At 46.2% G+C, this 15293-nt stretch overlaps 1 protein-coding gene across 1 annotated transcript; it reads left to right on the top strand.

Moving 5' to 3' along the window:
* Window positions 1-263: 263 nt before the first annotated feature.
* LOC110285749 (inactive pancreatic lipase-related protein 1) lies at window positions 264-14729 on the top strand. The gene is made up of 12 exons (XM_021152138.2): window positions 264-312; window positions 734-888; window positions 1231-1356; window positions 2733-2867; window positions 4027-4135; window positions 5306-5425; window positions 5536-5655; window positions 7723-7841; window positions 8876-9005; window positions 11054-11162; window positions 11679-11846; window positions 14648-14729. The coding sequence occupies exons 1-12, from the start codon at window positions 264-266 to the stop codon at window positions 14727-14729; spliced, it is 1422 nt and encodes a 473-aa protein (XP_021007797.1).
* Window positions 14730-15293: the final 564 nt, after the last annotated feature.

Raw genomic sequence — 15293 nt, 5'->3', positions numbered from 1 at the left:
GAGGAGATTAACGGATAGAGTTCCCATAGCTCTCGTGGCACACTGTTTGCTTGGACTGCAGTCCAAACGATAAGGCTGGAGCATAAAAAGGTCCCGGTGGGTCCCAGGACAGCAGGCACCTGGCTCCTGTGATCACAGCAGCCACCTTTGCATCTGCATTTCCAGCCACTAAAAGGCAGAGGTGAGGCAAACAACCCGGCAGTCCCCAGAGACTTTGCTGGAACCCAGGCTCAGTATGTTTGACGTTGTTGACTTTGTTGTAGATGCTGATTCTCTGGATAACCACTCTTCTCCTACTGGGAGCAGCTCAGGGTAAGCAACACCGCAGTGCCTCAGGGTGGTTAATGTGTGCTCCGACTTCTGAATGCCTTCACTTTTTTGTTCTTTTATTGAAAATAGATTTTTTTTTCCTACACAATATATTCTGATTTCAGTTTTCTCTCCTTCCACTCCTCCCAATTCATTTCCACCTCCCCTCCTCCTGATTCATACCCTCTCTGTCTGTTGTTAGAAAACAAACAGACTTCTAAAAAAAATGATAATAAAATAAAAATAAAACAAAAGGCAAACAAATCTGGATATGAAAAAAAAGTCCCAAACAAGAAATAGAGCCAATTACAAAGTATAAACACACATGTAGATGCAGACACATACATGTTCACACACACAGCCCAGTGATTTTGAGCTCAGCCACAATAGCTTCCTCCTGAGCCCATCCATCCTCTCTCCCCAGGGAAAGAGGTTTGCTATGACAACCTTGGATGCTTTTCTGATGCTGAGCCCTGGGCAGGGACAGCTATCAGGCCCCTAAAACTTCTCCCTTGGAGCCCTGAGAAGATCAACACTCGCTTCCTGCTATACACCAATGAGAACCCAACTGCTTTCCAGGTAAGACTTCATGAGCTCTGGGGACACCCTCTTATCTTTGTACCTGTTTCCCATGCCCTGCCCCACCTTCTGGGTGAGTGACTGCTTCACAGCTGTGTAGCTCCTGCTAGCTCTTTAGCTCTGGCCTGAACATGAGCTTATTGTCCAACAATCCCATAGGTATGATAACTGTGTAAGCCCCATCCCAGACCCAGTGGAGATGTCAGAAAGGCCTCCTGAGGAGCTGACTTTGTGCTCAGCCTTGAAAGCCTACGCAGTGGCCAAGGCAGGGGTGGAGATGGGGAGAGATAGGTTCAAGGAACAGGTTGACAGAAACCTATAAACCCTTTCTGTTTGTCACAGACTCTTCAGCTTTCTGACCCATCGACCATTGAGGCCTCCAATTTTCAAGTTGCCAGGAAGACTCGGTTCATCATCCATGGCTTCATAGACAAAGGAGAGGAGAACTGGGTGGTTGACATGTGCAAGGTAGGGAACATCTCTCACCCACATAGCCCTGCTCTACTGATCCATCACACTTTACACAGACACAATACATAAGCCTGAAAGCAAAAAGATCTTCACAGGCAACTGGAATGCTTCTCTTCACCAGATCCCAACTCCTCTCCCATTTCTAGTTTGAATTTGTAGCCCAAAGCAGGAATTTGCTGTGGGAACTCCCCCTTCTCCCATGACCAGGCGTCCTGTTTTGCTATGGTTCAGAAGCCACTCACAATTACCATTTCTGCTAATGAGGGATTGTGGAGTTTTGTTTGTCCAACTCTTCTCCACAAGACTTAGAGGCATGTGTCTGTGACCACTTATTGAAGACACAAAGGACTAAAGGTTGACAGGGTGACTTGGAAGAGGCTCAGTAGAGAGCAGGATATTGGGTAAGGAGGGCAGCCACAGGAGGACACAGACCCACACATGCACATGGGACACGGACATAGAGGCACACATGGCTGTACATATATAGTCTGCACACAGGTAACATAGTATTTTCTTCTCTTACTATGTATACAGATTCCGTCTATTTGTTTCAGAAATTGTGCAGCCACCTGCCTTCCACACGTGCAGAAATAACAGAACCAAATGATAATGGTGACAAGAAAAATTAGTTTGTCCCTCTGCACCTGCCACCCCCTGACCTGACCTTAATAAACATAGGGTCCAGTGACTGCCCCAGACTTTCCCAGGTCTGGAGGTTTCCCAGGGTTGCTTTGAGAATGGACATCTTGAGGAACTTGAGCACCAGGAACTCAAAACATCAGAAATGTTAGCACCGTTGTCAAAACGTTAGACGGGAGTCTCAGATGTCAGGGCCAGCCGGCCACGTGCACGGACTGTCTGGGCTCCAGGATGCTCTCCTTAATTCCCCAATCTCTCCCACATTAGTGCTCTCCTATTTCCTACCAGCCTGAAGTGTGTGTTCCCCCCATGAAATACTATATCATTTTGACTGGATAATGACACCTCCCTCCCTCATTATACCTCAAGAAATGCCCAGTGGCCTGGCATGTCACCTAAAGGACCTCTCACAAGCAGAATCATGAGGTCACATAGACACTATGCTGAGGCCATTTCCTGTCACAACTAGAGTCCTTTAAGGCCATCATCCATCCCCATTGTCAGATTTGGTTAAAGAAATCAGAGGAGCAGGCTTTTTCTCCATCTTTAGGGATGGAGGGATTTAGGGACTTTCTCTGCTGCTAGATTTACCCTTGTGGACTTCATTCAGGATGCCCTGGACAGAGTCCAAACTGTCTCAGCACCCCAGCTAGAAGACACGAGGGACCCTTCTGGTCCCTGGCTGAAAGGTGTTCCCCATGCCCTGTGGTGATACTGTGTCTCTCCAACCCTAGAACATGTTCCAAGTGGAGGAGGTGAACTGCATCTGCGTGGACTGGAAGAGAGGCTCTCAGACTACCTACACGCAGGCTGCCAACAATGTGCGAGTAGTGGGTGCCCAGGTGGCTCAGATGATTGACATCCTTGTGGTGAGTGGGCCGGCATGGGGGTGGAGCGCCAAGGTGAATTTAGGAATTATGAAAGAAGTTGACACCACCTTAGTGGCACACGAGTAAGGGAGGTGTCAGCTAACTCTTAGTGGTGGGATTTTATTATCCTCTCCTATTTACAGTTAAAGAAACCAGGGCACAGGGAGTTTAATCAGCTTGCCAAAATATAGAGCAGGTGAATAAAAGAGTTGTCTTGGGGCCCAGATCATCCAGCTACCCACAACACAAGTGGCATCTGTGTGAGGCAAAGCCTAGTATTGCAAGGAAAGCCACACAAAACCAGGGGTGGGACATGCAATTGACAAGCATGGATTTCCTGTGATCTGGCTTCCTGAGACTCTGTGTCTCTGAGACTCTGGGTCCTGAGACTCTGGGCCCCTGTGACTCTAGGTCCCACTCTTGCTGAGAAATCTTTCCTGTCATCATCATTTCAGTTCTTTCTTCCTAATTCAGGAATTCTTTGCGGCCAGTTTCTGTACCAGGTCAAAGTCCTAATATTCCCTATCTCCAAAGTCATAGGTCTACAAAGAACCAACTACTTCTGCACCCCTACAGAAATCAGAACCTGTTGGGTTTGTGCAGGAAGCAGTGTAGACCGGTTAATGAGAGGCCTGTTGAAGGATATCACAGAACAGTATATATGGATGCCTTGGTTGTCGTGTGTTTCTAGAGCACAGGGACAATAGAATATGAGGAGGTAGAGGAGGTTAATGATATTCTAGGCCTTCAAGGACCTACATGCAGGAAAGACTTGCAGTGAACACAGAGTGTGATCTATTAGAGGGATCTAGAGGTAGGGGAGTGGGTACGCAGGCTTTACATAGGAACATGGGGATAGTTAATCCACCTTGTATGTGGGCATGGGGTAATATTTGGGAAGTCTCCCCAGGAAAAGGTTACTGAAGACAGGATCTTTAGATAGTACTTGGTACTAAACCAGGTTTATATCCATGGTATAAACCAGGGAAAGCAACACTGTTTGAGACCACGGGGTTTTAGCTCGAGAAGAGTCTAGGAAGGGCCATGTTGAGTCAGGAAAGCTCTGAGATTCTTGTCAGGAGCCAGAGAGCAGGGAAAGTTCGCAGCAGGAGAACCCATAGTCCAAACATGTCCAGCACATGTGATCTCTCCTCTTTAGAGAAACTTCAGCTACTCCGTTTCCAAAGTCCACCTCATTGGCCACAGCCTAGGAGCCCACGTGGCAGGGGAAGCAGGAAGTCGGACTCCAGGTCTTGGCAGGATTACAGGTAAGGCCCCAGGTCCCCATTCCAGCAACCCCAGAATGGTCACAAGCTAATAGCCCAGCTGAGAGCCGTCCCAAACCCCTTGGCTGTGGCAGGATGTGTACAACCTATATGGGGATTTTAGGAAGCTTCTAAGAAACACACAGGCCATCACTGTTAGCAAGGTGGCTGTGTTTCTCTGTGATACCTCTGCTGTGACTATAGTCATTCCTCCCTGGGGACCACCCTTCCTTGATGAGGGCCATGTAGCAGCTTTGAACACCCAGGAAAGCTAGTGTGCAGAGGATAACTACTATGAACATGACCAAGCAGACTCGAGCAGGGACTGCTCTACCCATTCCTCGCCTTCTTTTTGAAGCCAGGGGAAGAGTGAAACCTGCTTCCCACTTTTCTGCTGGTAAAGGTTCCTACCCACCATATCTTCCAAAAACACCCTTTAACCGACACCATCAAAGCAACCTTCAAACACAGCAAAGCCTTTGTATTATAACGAGAGCAGGAGAATATTTCTACATGAGAATTTAATGCCATTATAAAAGAAAGCATAGGCTAAGTTCTGATTGGCTTAAACACTGCACAAAGCTTTTTGTGTTCCTCATCCAATCCTTAGGACTGAAGAAACCCAGTCAGGCAAGCAATAACTTGCCTAAGAGTGCATAGATTACATGATTCCATGCCAGTCTTTGTGCCACATGTTGCATATTGAATTATTTAATTAACAACTATATATAATTAATGAAATCATTACCTTCGATTCATGAAATAGGAAAACTGAGATACAAAATCTTGAATGACTTTTGCAAAGTAGCTTAGTAGAGATTTAGAGCCAGGTAACCCATACAGGCCCAAGACACTGGTTTTGTTTTTGTTTTTGTTTTTGTTTTTTTTTCACTAAAATAAAAGAAAGAAAATGAGAATATTAAATATGAAACAAACATGCAAGAATCTGATGTAGAAAGAAATCCTTGCTCACACATAATCTGAATTCTTTTGCTCATGTGCCACAAAGCACCCTGTAAATAAAGGTCACTGAGACTCCATGTCCCCATGTTCCATACCCAGGCAATGGCACTGAACTACTACAAGTGTGGTACTGTCCAATTTCATAATCCCCAGCCTGTGCAACCTGTCCCTCATGAACCTACAGTTTGACACGTTTGCCATTCCTTTTAGGACTGGATCCTGTAGAAGCAAATTTTGAGGGAACCCCTGAAGAGGTCCGGCTTGACCCCTCGGATGCTGAGTTTGTTGATGTGATTCACACAGATGCAGCTCCCTTGATCCCATTCTTGGGTGAGCCCCATGGTGCTCTGGCCTCTAGCTGTGGAAAGGAGTGGGGATGCTTTAACCCTAAGAGCCCTGTGCATCTCAGAACCTGTCTCATTGCTGTACAAATATTTTAGGCTTTGGAACAAACCAAATGGTGGGACACCTTGACTTCTTCCCCAACGGAGGACAGTACATGCCCGGGTGCAAGAAGAACGCTCTGTCGCAGATTGTGGACATAGATGGCATCTGGTCAGGTACAGCCTGGGTGGGGGGCAGTCTGGGAGGATGTTGTTTCTTTGTGAAACTCAGTGCTTGCATTAACTAATCTGTGTGTGTGTGTGTGTGTAGGTAGGTGTGTGTGTGTGTAGGTATGTGTGTGGTTGTAGGGATGTGTGTATGTAGGTATGTGTATGGTTGTAGGGATGTATGGTGTGTGTATGTAGGGGTGTGTGTGTCTGTTGTCTTGTAGAGGTGCACGTGAGGTATGTGTGTAGGTGTGTGTGTGTATAGGGGTATGTATCTGCTGTCTATGTAAGGGTGCGTATGTAGGGGTGTGTATCTGTTGTCTGTGTAGGGGTGCGTCTGTGTAGGTGTGCATATGTGTAGGTGTGTAGGTGTAGGTGTATGTTTAGGGGTATGTGTATAAGGATGCCTACTTGTGTGTGTGTAGAGGTAGGGGTGTGTGTATAAGGATGCGTACTTGTGTGTGTGTGTGTAGAGGTGTGTGTGTGTGTGTGTGTGTGTGTGAAGGGGTATATATCTGCTGTCTATGTAAAGGTGCATGTGTGTGTATAGGGGTGTATGTCAGGTGCATGTGGAAAACTTTCTGTGTCTTTCCTTAGACACGATGCACCCTTTAATAATGACACCAGGTTCCCTTGGCCTAGAGAAGTATCTCTACTCGGCCAGCACGATCGAAGCATGTGCTGCCACATTTAGCTTCTTTTTTAGCATGGGTTTTGGGCATGAAACCCAGGTCCTCATACTTTCAAGGCAAGCATTTTACGGACTGAGCCATCGCTCTCCTCAGCCCCGCAGCAAAACTTAATAACGAAAATGTACTTCCTTTTAAGATTATACAATGATTCTTTCTGCATATTATTTCTGAAAAAAAACAAATAACTATGTAATTCTCATGTCTCAGATCTACTGATTCTGTATTTCCCTCAAACATTGTCCTCCATGTGCTGGAATACATAAGCCACAAGGAATCAAAAAGCTCTGTACAATCCCAGCCATCAGCTGGCAGTCATCTCCCAGAGAAAGGGAAGCGGCAAGAGGGATCATGCAGTAGATCTCAAGAGAATTTTCCTGAAAACGTCCCTGTGAATCAGTTCTGCAGCTCAATACTAGGCAGCTAGCTTCTGTCCTGTACCTAGAATAAGAGTATCCAGAGATGTGCATGGCGAAGCCATCTCCAAAGCGCGACTCATTGCTCACTTATGGTGAGGAGGGCAGTCAGACGAGGGAGGCTAAAAGGAGGACCACTTGCTGCTGATGAGCACATCTGGGGTTAAAGGGCATCCTTCTGTTACAGCTCCAACGCTATCTACTGAGATCAAGAACTCAAAAGTCATTTCCAGCCATACTAATCAACTAGGACCATTCAAGCCAAAACCCTTTGTAGTGTGATAGAATCTTACTAGGGTTCTTTCTATTCAATCAAAAGGGCTCAGATGGCCTCTATGCAAACATTAAGGCCACATGTCTGGATTTTGACTGCTCCATCAGCAATGGAGAGTGGCTAAGGCCAGGTTGAGAGGGTTGCTGGGACATTTATCAGGTGGCTTGGGTGAGGACAGGGAAGAACACTGAGGGAGAGGGGGTAAGAGGAACGCTCAGGTGAAGCCACTGGAAGCTACTTTTACCTTCTTGTGCATAAGGGTATTGTGACAATGCCCTAATACTAACTGTGTCACATCTGGAAGAATAAGGCACATCTGGTTGTGTCTCTGGGGATTTCCAACCTTGTATCTGGACACAGAGGCTGGAGGGACAGTATTGAACCAGATGAACTTGTGCTCATTACAGCTTTCCCCCTTGCTAGCTGGAATCTATGAATCATTGTGGATAAGTTTATAAAAGTGGTACTGTAACATCTGCCTCCTAGGAAAGGGGGTGGGGGTTCAGCAGACAAGGCCAACGAAGTAGCCAGAACATTATGCCCAACGTCTAAAGCCTTGTTTGCTTATTGTCATTATTGTGAATGAATTATGATCTTAAATTCCACTCTGGACCTATTACAGTTGAGAAAGAGAGGCATAGATCTGTCATAACCTGCTCTCAATCGCCTGGACTGACCTCCTGCCTTGTCCCCCCAGGAACCCGGGACTTTGTGGCTTGTAACCACCTGAGAAGCTACAAGTACTACTTGGAGAGCATCCTTAACCCAGATGGGTTCACTGCATACCCCTGCGCTTCCTACAGGGACTTTGAGTCTGTAAGCTATTATTCTGCCATGAATGAAGAGCACCACACACTGAAGTCCTACTGTGTGGGGTTCCATTATGCCTTCTCTCTACATGCTACACCCTCAGAATGCATACACAGATGAACCACACAGAAGAGGATGATCAGAGAACAGATCACGTTGATAGGAGCTTGGGAGGCATCCTGCAGAAGGGCACACTGGAATCTAGCTTGAAGAGAAAAAAAAATCAATAGAGATTAGAAGGGGAAGGAACATGCCTTTCTGCAGATCAAACATAGAAGGGGATGTGTGAGGAAAGTCACCCCCAGTGCAGACTGGAGGAATAGCAGATGGTGGGATTCTCTGTGCCAGGCTGGTCACAGCAAAGAGACATATACTATGGCATACTGCTGCCTGCCTCTTTGACTCATAAGAGCTAGTTGGGACATCCTTCATTAGCTCCATATGTGTGACATTATGCTGGCAGCCTACAGTTGGCCAGGGTTGAAATATTTACATCATAGAAATTGGCAAACTCAGGGCTGTAGCTGTAGTTCATTTGCTTGGCATGCACAAAGTCCTGGGTTCAATCCCCAGCACCCCATAAACCAGGTATCAAAACCCAGACCTGTGATGCCAGCATTAGGGAGGAAATAGCAGAAGGATCAGGAGTTCAAGGTCACTCTCTACTAGATAGTGAGTTCAAGCACAGCCTGGACAACATATGATTGGGTCTTTAAAAAAGAAAGAGTTTACTGTTGGTAAACTCTACAATCAATACGGAGAGTTGACACCACCACCACATGGCTGCCTGGGAAACACAGTTAACTGATGGGAACAGGGCCCAAGATGGCAGTGCTGTTAAAGGTCCCTGATAATTCTAACATGCTGCACATCACAGCGAGTAGTTGTGCTGAGATGAAGAGAATTCAGAGACCCTGAGCTCTAACTCCCTTCCCTTGCAAACAAGGGAACTGGGCTGCAAGGGACTGAAGCGTCGTCTTTTTCTAGGTATTGTAGGAAGACAAAAACCTGCCTTCACAGCTCTCTGTTCTCTTTACCAGAACAAATGCTTCCCCTGCCCAGATCAAGGCTGCCCACAGATGGGTCACTATGCTGATAAGTTTGCCCACAAGACAAGTGCGGAGCCACAGAAGTTCTTCCTGAACACAGGAGAAGCCAAGAACTTTGCACGTAAGTTGACTACTTGGCCAGGTCAGGAGAGGGTTATACAACCTGATTGATTTCTGAACACGCTTGGATGGCCTCAGAGGAGGATGTGCCTGCCCTGAGTGCTCCATGCATGACTCCACTGAGACACAGAGAACAACCCAGCTTCTTCTACATGATCTCCATTCTGTGGAACAACTGGAAGTCATCGCTGTCATTTGTGAGGTTGAGGCAATTTGCAGGGCTTTGGGAACAAGTAGCTTGAATTTTACCCTCTACAGTTCATTGCTCTCTCTCTCTCTCTCTCTCTCTCTCTCTCTCTCTCTCTCTCTCTCTCTCTCTCTCTCTCTCTCTCTCTCTTTCTCTCCGTCTCTCTGTCTCTCAGTCTCTCTTGTTTCTGTGGCTCTCTTTCTGTTTGTCTCTGTCTCTCTGCGTCTCTCTATATATGTCTCTTCCTGTCTTTCTCTCCTCTTTGTCTCTCAGTCTTTCTCTGTGTCTCTCTTTGCCTGTCTCTGTCTCCCTGTCTCTGTCTCTCTGTCTCTCTCTGTGTCTCGTGTGTCTCTCTGTCACACACACACACACACACACACACACACACACACACACACACACACATTCCTCTCTATTCATTCATCAGACATACTTGGTACTGGTCCTTTGCCAGGCAGGTCTGCATAAGGTACATCCCTTTCTTTATCATGTGCCCCTGGTACCTGTCTTATGTAGAGGGAGGGGCTAGCTGAGAAAGGGATGTTTCCTGTCCTAAGCATGCAGTATTCACTCAGAGGCCAGGTCTGGATTAGGCATGTTTGCACTGTTTATGATAATTTAGTTTAGCGGGTTCCATGAAGTGCCACCCAATAAAAACAGAAACAATGATGTATAAGACTCTGTAAAAAAACGATATGCCTTCTGTGGTTTCTAAAAGTCAGGTGTATTGAGGTATATCTTATGTAGAGGAAGACTCATCCTTTGTAAGGCATAGTTCTGGTCTGACAAACAAATAGATGGATAGCCAGATTCCATGGCGATCTGGGACCTTCCCATCACTATAGATACACATACCTACATTTTTTTTTTGTCTGATTAATCAACCCTCACTGATGTGGCAATACTTGGAATACTTGCCTACATTTTTAACAATAATGAAGGAACCATTCAAAGCCATGTAGTTATTCCCCCACCAACACTTATTTGTGGGTCACAGATATGGGCCACTAGGTATGAGGATTAAGGATGACCAAGACACTGCTTTGAAATTTATTAGTCCTTGGACTGCAGCCTTAGTTGGGTGGAGCTGCTGCTGGAGTAGAGCATGGGAGACTTAACCCTGGGAAGGGAGAGGGCAGGGACAACATTTCTGGAAATGTGAAGAGTGACTGTGACTTAGACAGAGGTATACATGTGTTTATATATGTGTGTAGGTAACTTGGTGAATTTGTGTGTTTATATGTGTATGGATTGGCTGCACTATGCAGACCTGTGTATATATGTATATGTATGTGTTTGTATGTGCTATGCCTGTGTATGCATGTGTATTTGTGCATGCAAACAGGCCCTGGAACAGCACCCTAGGTAAGTTTACATGACAACTTTGTGAGCACCAGGGATCCTAGGGATGGAGAGATAGGAAGGACCCACATTGGAGGTGCTCTGCAAGCTGATTCCTGGGCTGCCCTCCCATGGGTGGCCTGGAGGCCTGGCTCCTCTTCTTGCATAATACACAGCACCACCATCCTGGAGCAGAGCTCTCGCCAGCAAAGGGCTTGCTCAGCCCTGTTGGATCCAGAGGCCATTGGCTCCATTTGGCAATTTAAAACCCACAACATGGCTATTGAACCTGAGGGGGTAAACTATTTATCATGAATTTAACTCTAGGCAGTCATCCGTGTTCTTCTTACTTGATGGTACTGGTCCAGAGGGGCCACCGTTGGGTGCTTATTTCCGGCATAGATTAGCAAGTAAGACATTTTGTACTCTGTGCCTTTGTGTAAGGGGTGGGAGTGATGGTTTTTTTTTGAGGACCCCTATTTTCTTAATCAATATGGTGACCTCTCCCTTGCTTTGCCTAGGCTGGAGGTACCGTGTTTCCTTGACATTCTCTGGAAGAATGGTCACAGGCCAAGTCAAGGTGTCTCTGTTTGGAAGTAAGGGCAATACTCGCCAGTACGATATCTTCAGGTAATCCCTGCAGAGTGGGCATAGCACTTAAACATTTACATCTTTAGACATCAGTGGGTTGCAAACTTCTTTATGCACAAAAAATAATTCTATACTGATAATAATTTTTAATTTAAATCTAACAATTTCTTTCTCTCTCAATAGGGTATGTTTTAAATATCTATTATTGTACCATGTATATTGATTAGCCTGATTAGATATACTAAGCTAAGAAGATAACCTACTGTATAGACAATTCTTCCCGAAAAAAAAAAAAACTAAAATAATTTGAGAGAGGGTTTTCTTTTTTTTTTTTCTACAAAAAAAGAGAAGTTAGTTTGAGTTTAAAAGCAATCCTAAATAATAGATTAGGGTTGCCAGCTCATTGCCAATTTTTCATCCCTCCATCTTTGATTTGAGGATGAATTTGACAGAGACAAGTTATTTTAATAAGGATAAGAGTGGAGGGACCTCGTCCTTTGTGAACTTTACAGTGTGCTTCAGTGAACAGGAATTTTTCTCCTTCTTTATTTCAAGGGGAATTATCAAGCCCGGTGCTACGCATTCCAATGAGTTTGATGCCAAGCTTGATGTGGGAACAATTGAGAAAGTCAAGTTTCTTTGGAATAACCACGTGGTAAACCCAAGCTTCCCCAAAGTGGGCGCAGCCAAGATCACTGTGCAAAAGGGAGAGGAGCGGACAGAGTACGTATCTTCCTTTGCTGAGTTGTCTCGTGATGTTTGCAGAGGGTGTCAATAGGGGAATCCCCTCCCCCAGTACAGAAAAGGGGGAAACATCATTTGAAATGGGACACAGACTGAGCAGAGGGGACAGTACTTGCAGAATCCCACCCCCACCCCCAGCTCCCTCTTTCCTGCCTGAGCAGGCTCAGGACCTTCAGTAAAAATGAGAGCAGCTGGTATGGAAAGAGATGACCACCCGGGGAGGCAGAACCAAGCTCCATCCACATCCAGCCAACAGAACCTTCCTGGTGGCTGGGTGGGAAGTGTCAGCTGCTGGTGGGCTGTTCTTTGGGATCGGTGGTTAAATGGGGCCAGGAAACCCAAACCCTTGGAAACTCAGATGCAGATGAGAAGGGTTGGCAGAGTGGCTTGTGGTTGATCCAGGGATCGTCAACTTGCATGGATGGACTTCTAAAGTCACCCCTGTTCCCATAAGGTGGGAAAGCAGAGAGATCAGACTGGTTAGGTAATCAGCAGGACCAGGCATCCTCTCAGTAGGACAGAGAAGACCCAGGCTGGCCAGTGGAGAGCCTTCCCTCCAGCCTCCACTGTAAGACACTGCCTGTAGAGTCAGTTCCTAAGGTCTGTTAAGACATATTTCTAGGCCTGGATCCTGCAACTGTGTGGCTAAAATCACATTGGAATCCCATCAGAATGTCACTGGACTCCTGAAGGTTTTTGAAGAGAGAGGTGCACTTTCTGGAAATCAAACAGGTCTAGTGGAGGCTATGGCCCTATGTCTGATGGTTTGTCCAGTGGTTGAACACAATGGCTTTGCCTATTCACTCTCTATGGAGAGAATCTCTTAAATGTTTTATACATTGTCAGGTGGTGGTGGAACACACCTTTAATATCAGCACTCAGGAGACAGAAGCAGGCAGATCTCTGAGTTCAAGGGCAGCATGGTATACAGAGTGAATTCCAGGACAGCCCAGGCTACTCAGAGAAACTTTGTCTTGGTGGGAAAAAAAAAAGTATGCACTTATCCGTAAAATAATATGAGCACATGCCATGGTGCACAAAAACTCAGAGGACAGCTTGCTGGAGTATGAGTTCTGGGGAGTCAATCCCAAGCCTGGCTGCAAGTGTCATTACATGCTGAGCCATCTTACTAATGTACAAGTCTCTCTCCAGGGATTCTGGTACCAAGTGGTAAAAATAGAAGAAAATGAAAGCCCTCTTCAAAGGTCACAAACTAGCTTGGGGAATAAAAAAAAAAAAAATTGGCGAGTAAATTATTTAGATATTCTACTGCTGTGAGAATTGCCAGGGACACTTGTTATTAAATAACACTAATAATAATCATAAAGTTAAAAGTAGTTAATATAGTGGCGCAACCTCCTCTTGACTCCTTCTCCTATGTAACCTGATGAAGTCATCTCAATGGGATCCCGACCTGCTGACTAGAATTTCTTCCAGGGATGTGAGACCAAGAGAGCTCACCCTTCCTGTATTATCCCCACCCACTCGGTACCCATTGTAATGGGACTTTGACAAGGAGTGTGCACCAAACACCTGTTCTGACAAATATCAGGGAAAGCAAAGGTAGAACTTACATGGAGGATGTCACTTCAGGCACACATGGCAGGTCACATGACCCAGGAGGACAGCAGAGACCACAGAGTGTCTGAGAGATGGGGGCAGGAGGGAAAGGCAAGGACAGCAGGTGCTGATGGGGGTGAGTAAGAGGTAGCCAGGTGGCTGTCAGTAGAGCCTAAAGGTAGGGCTGCCAGGTTAAAAGTTCTAGTAAAGACACGCTCAGAAGAGAAAGTTGGAGGGGTAAACAAAGACGAAAAGTTTTGTTTCGTTGCTTACAGGAGCATGGAGAAAGGCTATAAAAGGTGCAGAGCACCCTGCCAGGGGCTACTCGGATGGAAAAACAGTTGGGATAGAATGTCAGAGCTCACAGAGCCTCAGAGGAACCCTTGGTTCTTCCACAACCACAGAGATAGCCACTGTGTCTGCTTAGCCTCATGTTAGAAAACGTTTTCCATTTGCCAGGAACTCTCACATAATTATCATGGGAGTCTCAATAACATGAGAGGGAGCCCTCTTGTACAAATGAAGCTATCAGCAAACAGCAAGCAGTAATAGCTGGAAGGTGGGAGAGAGGTGGGGGACCCAAGGAGAAAGCCACACTCTCCGGCCCTGGAAGACAGGCAGGGAGATTGGGGTGGGTATTATTATAAAAGAAGATATTGACTGTGGTATGAGGCAGACTTGCAATGATATCTTGCACTTTTACCTCATGCCAGCTTTCTGCGCTTCAGTGTCCTCTCCTGCAAGGCAGCGCTAACCATAAGACCTCCTCGACCATGAGTAGTGTACTTTATACAGGTGAACCTTTTGATGCACTTGCCTGCAACTGAGAGCTCAGTCTATCATAGATGATATGCATTCAGCTGAGACTTAAGAGTGACTAAGGAAGCATTAGTGACAGTCTCTAAGCCACCCTGCTGTGGCCACCAGTATCTGTTAAAATGGAAAAAAAAAAAAAAAAAAAAAGGAGTGTTGCCTTAGGAAGTCTCAGTCTGTGTATGACAGAACCAGTCACGGATCATCTTCAAGCAACAACGGACCCAGCCCTAGGCTGGGTGGGCGACTTCCTAGAAACTCAGTGGTTGCAGCCACAGCCTTAGTGTGTCTCTCCCAGGCTTCTGAACTTCAAATTCCTGTAAACTGTTGCTTAACCCCCCAGATAGCAGAAGCTTTCCTAAAGGTGACAGAGCACACCAGTGCCAAACCCTTGTGTTTCTTTACAGGCACAACTTCTGTAGTGAAGACACCGTGAGAGAAGACATTCTGCTCACTCTCTTGCCCTGTAAAACCTCAGACACAATGTGACCTCTTGGCAACACCAATAAAATCATCAGCTGCACCTACCCACACAGTGTCCATCTCAGATGTTCTCGGTCACCCGCGGGGACGTTTAACAACTCAATAGTTAAAGCATTGATGAACATCTCTCTGCATGTGGGTCTCTCATCATAGCATCCAACAAAACAGCACCTTACGCCCACCCCACCCCCGCCTTGGTCACTTCTGTGTCAGTCAGGGAGTAGGAAGATGCACAGAAGTAAAGGGCGAGTGACCAGGGGACTCTGCAAATCCTTGTCCTCACTGGCATCTTCTTACAGGGGAAACTGAGGCAGAGAGCAGGAGGTTCTATACTCACTCATGAATTCATGTCCCCACCAGGAGTGACAGTCAAGTTCAACTCCACTCGTTCCTTCCTGACCCAGCTACTGACTTGGTGGGGTTATGGAAATAGTCTACCATGCTAATTTCCTGGCATTTTAGAGGTGATAAATGGGGTTTGGTTTGGGTGGGGGAGAAGCCTATGGTGGCTCTTGTTGAGACCCCCAGAGACTCATTTAAGCTCCTTTGCATAGCTTGACTGCAAGTCAG

Source organism: Mus caroli, unplaced genomic scaffold (assembly GCF_978045245.1).
Source record: "Mus caroli unplaced genomic scaffold, Mus_caroli_1 scaffold_20, whole genome shotgun sequence".
In the NCBI taxonomy this organism is placed as follows: domain Eukaryota; kingdom Metazoa; phylum Chordata; class Mammalia; order Rodentia; family Muridae; genus Mus; species Mus caroli.
The sequence above is the reverse complement of the archived record's forward strand: the minus strand, read 5'-3'. Positions and strand labels throughout refer to the sequence as shown.

What these genes read in the sequence shown, in the direction of transcription:
- LOC110285749 (XM_021152138.2), top strand. Translation starts at nt 264, where the DNA reads ATGCTGATTCTCTGGATAACCACTCTTCTCCTACTGGGAGCAGCTCAG. An exon ending in AGATGATTGACATCCTTGTG is followed by an intron (nt 2,868 to 4,026) that starts GTGAGTGGGCCG and finishes TCTCCTCTTTAG; the next exon opens with AGAAACTTCAGCTACTCCGT. An exon ending in AAGGGAGAGGAGCGGACAGA is followed by an intron (nt 11,847 to 14,647) that starts GTACGTATCTTC and finishes GTTTCTTTACAG; the next exon opens with GCACAACTTCTGTAGTGAAG.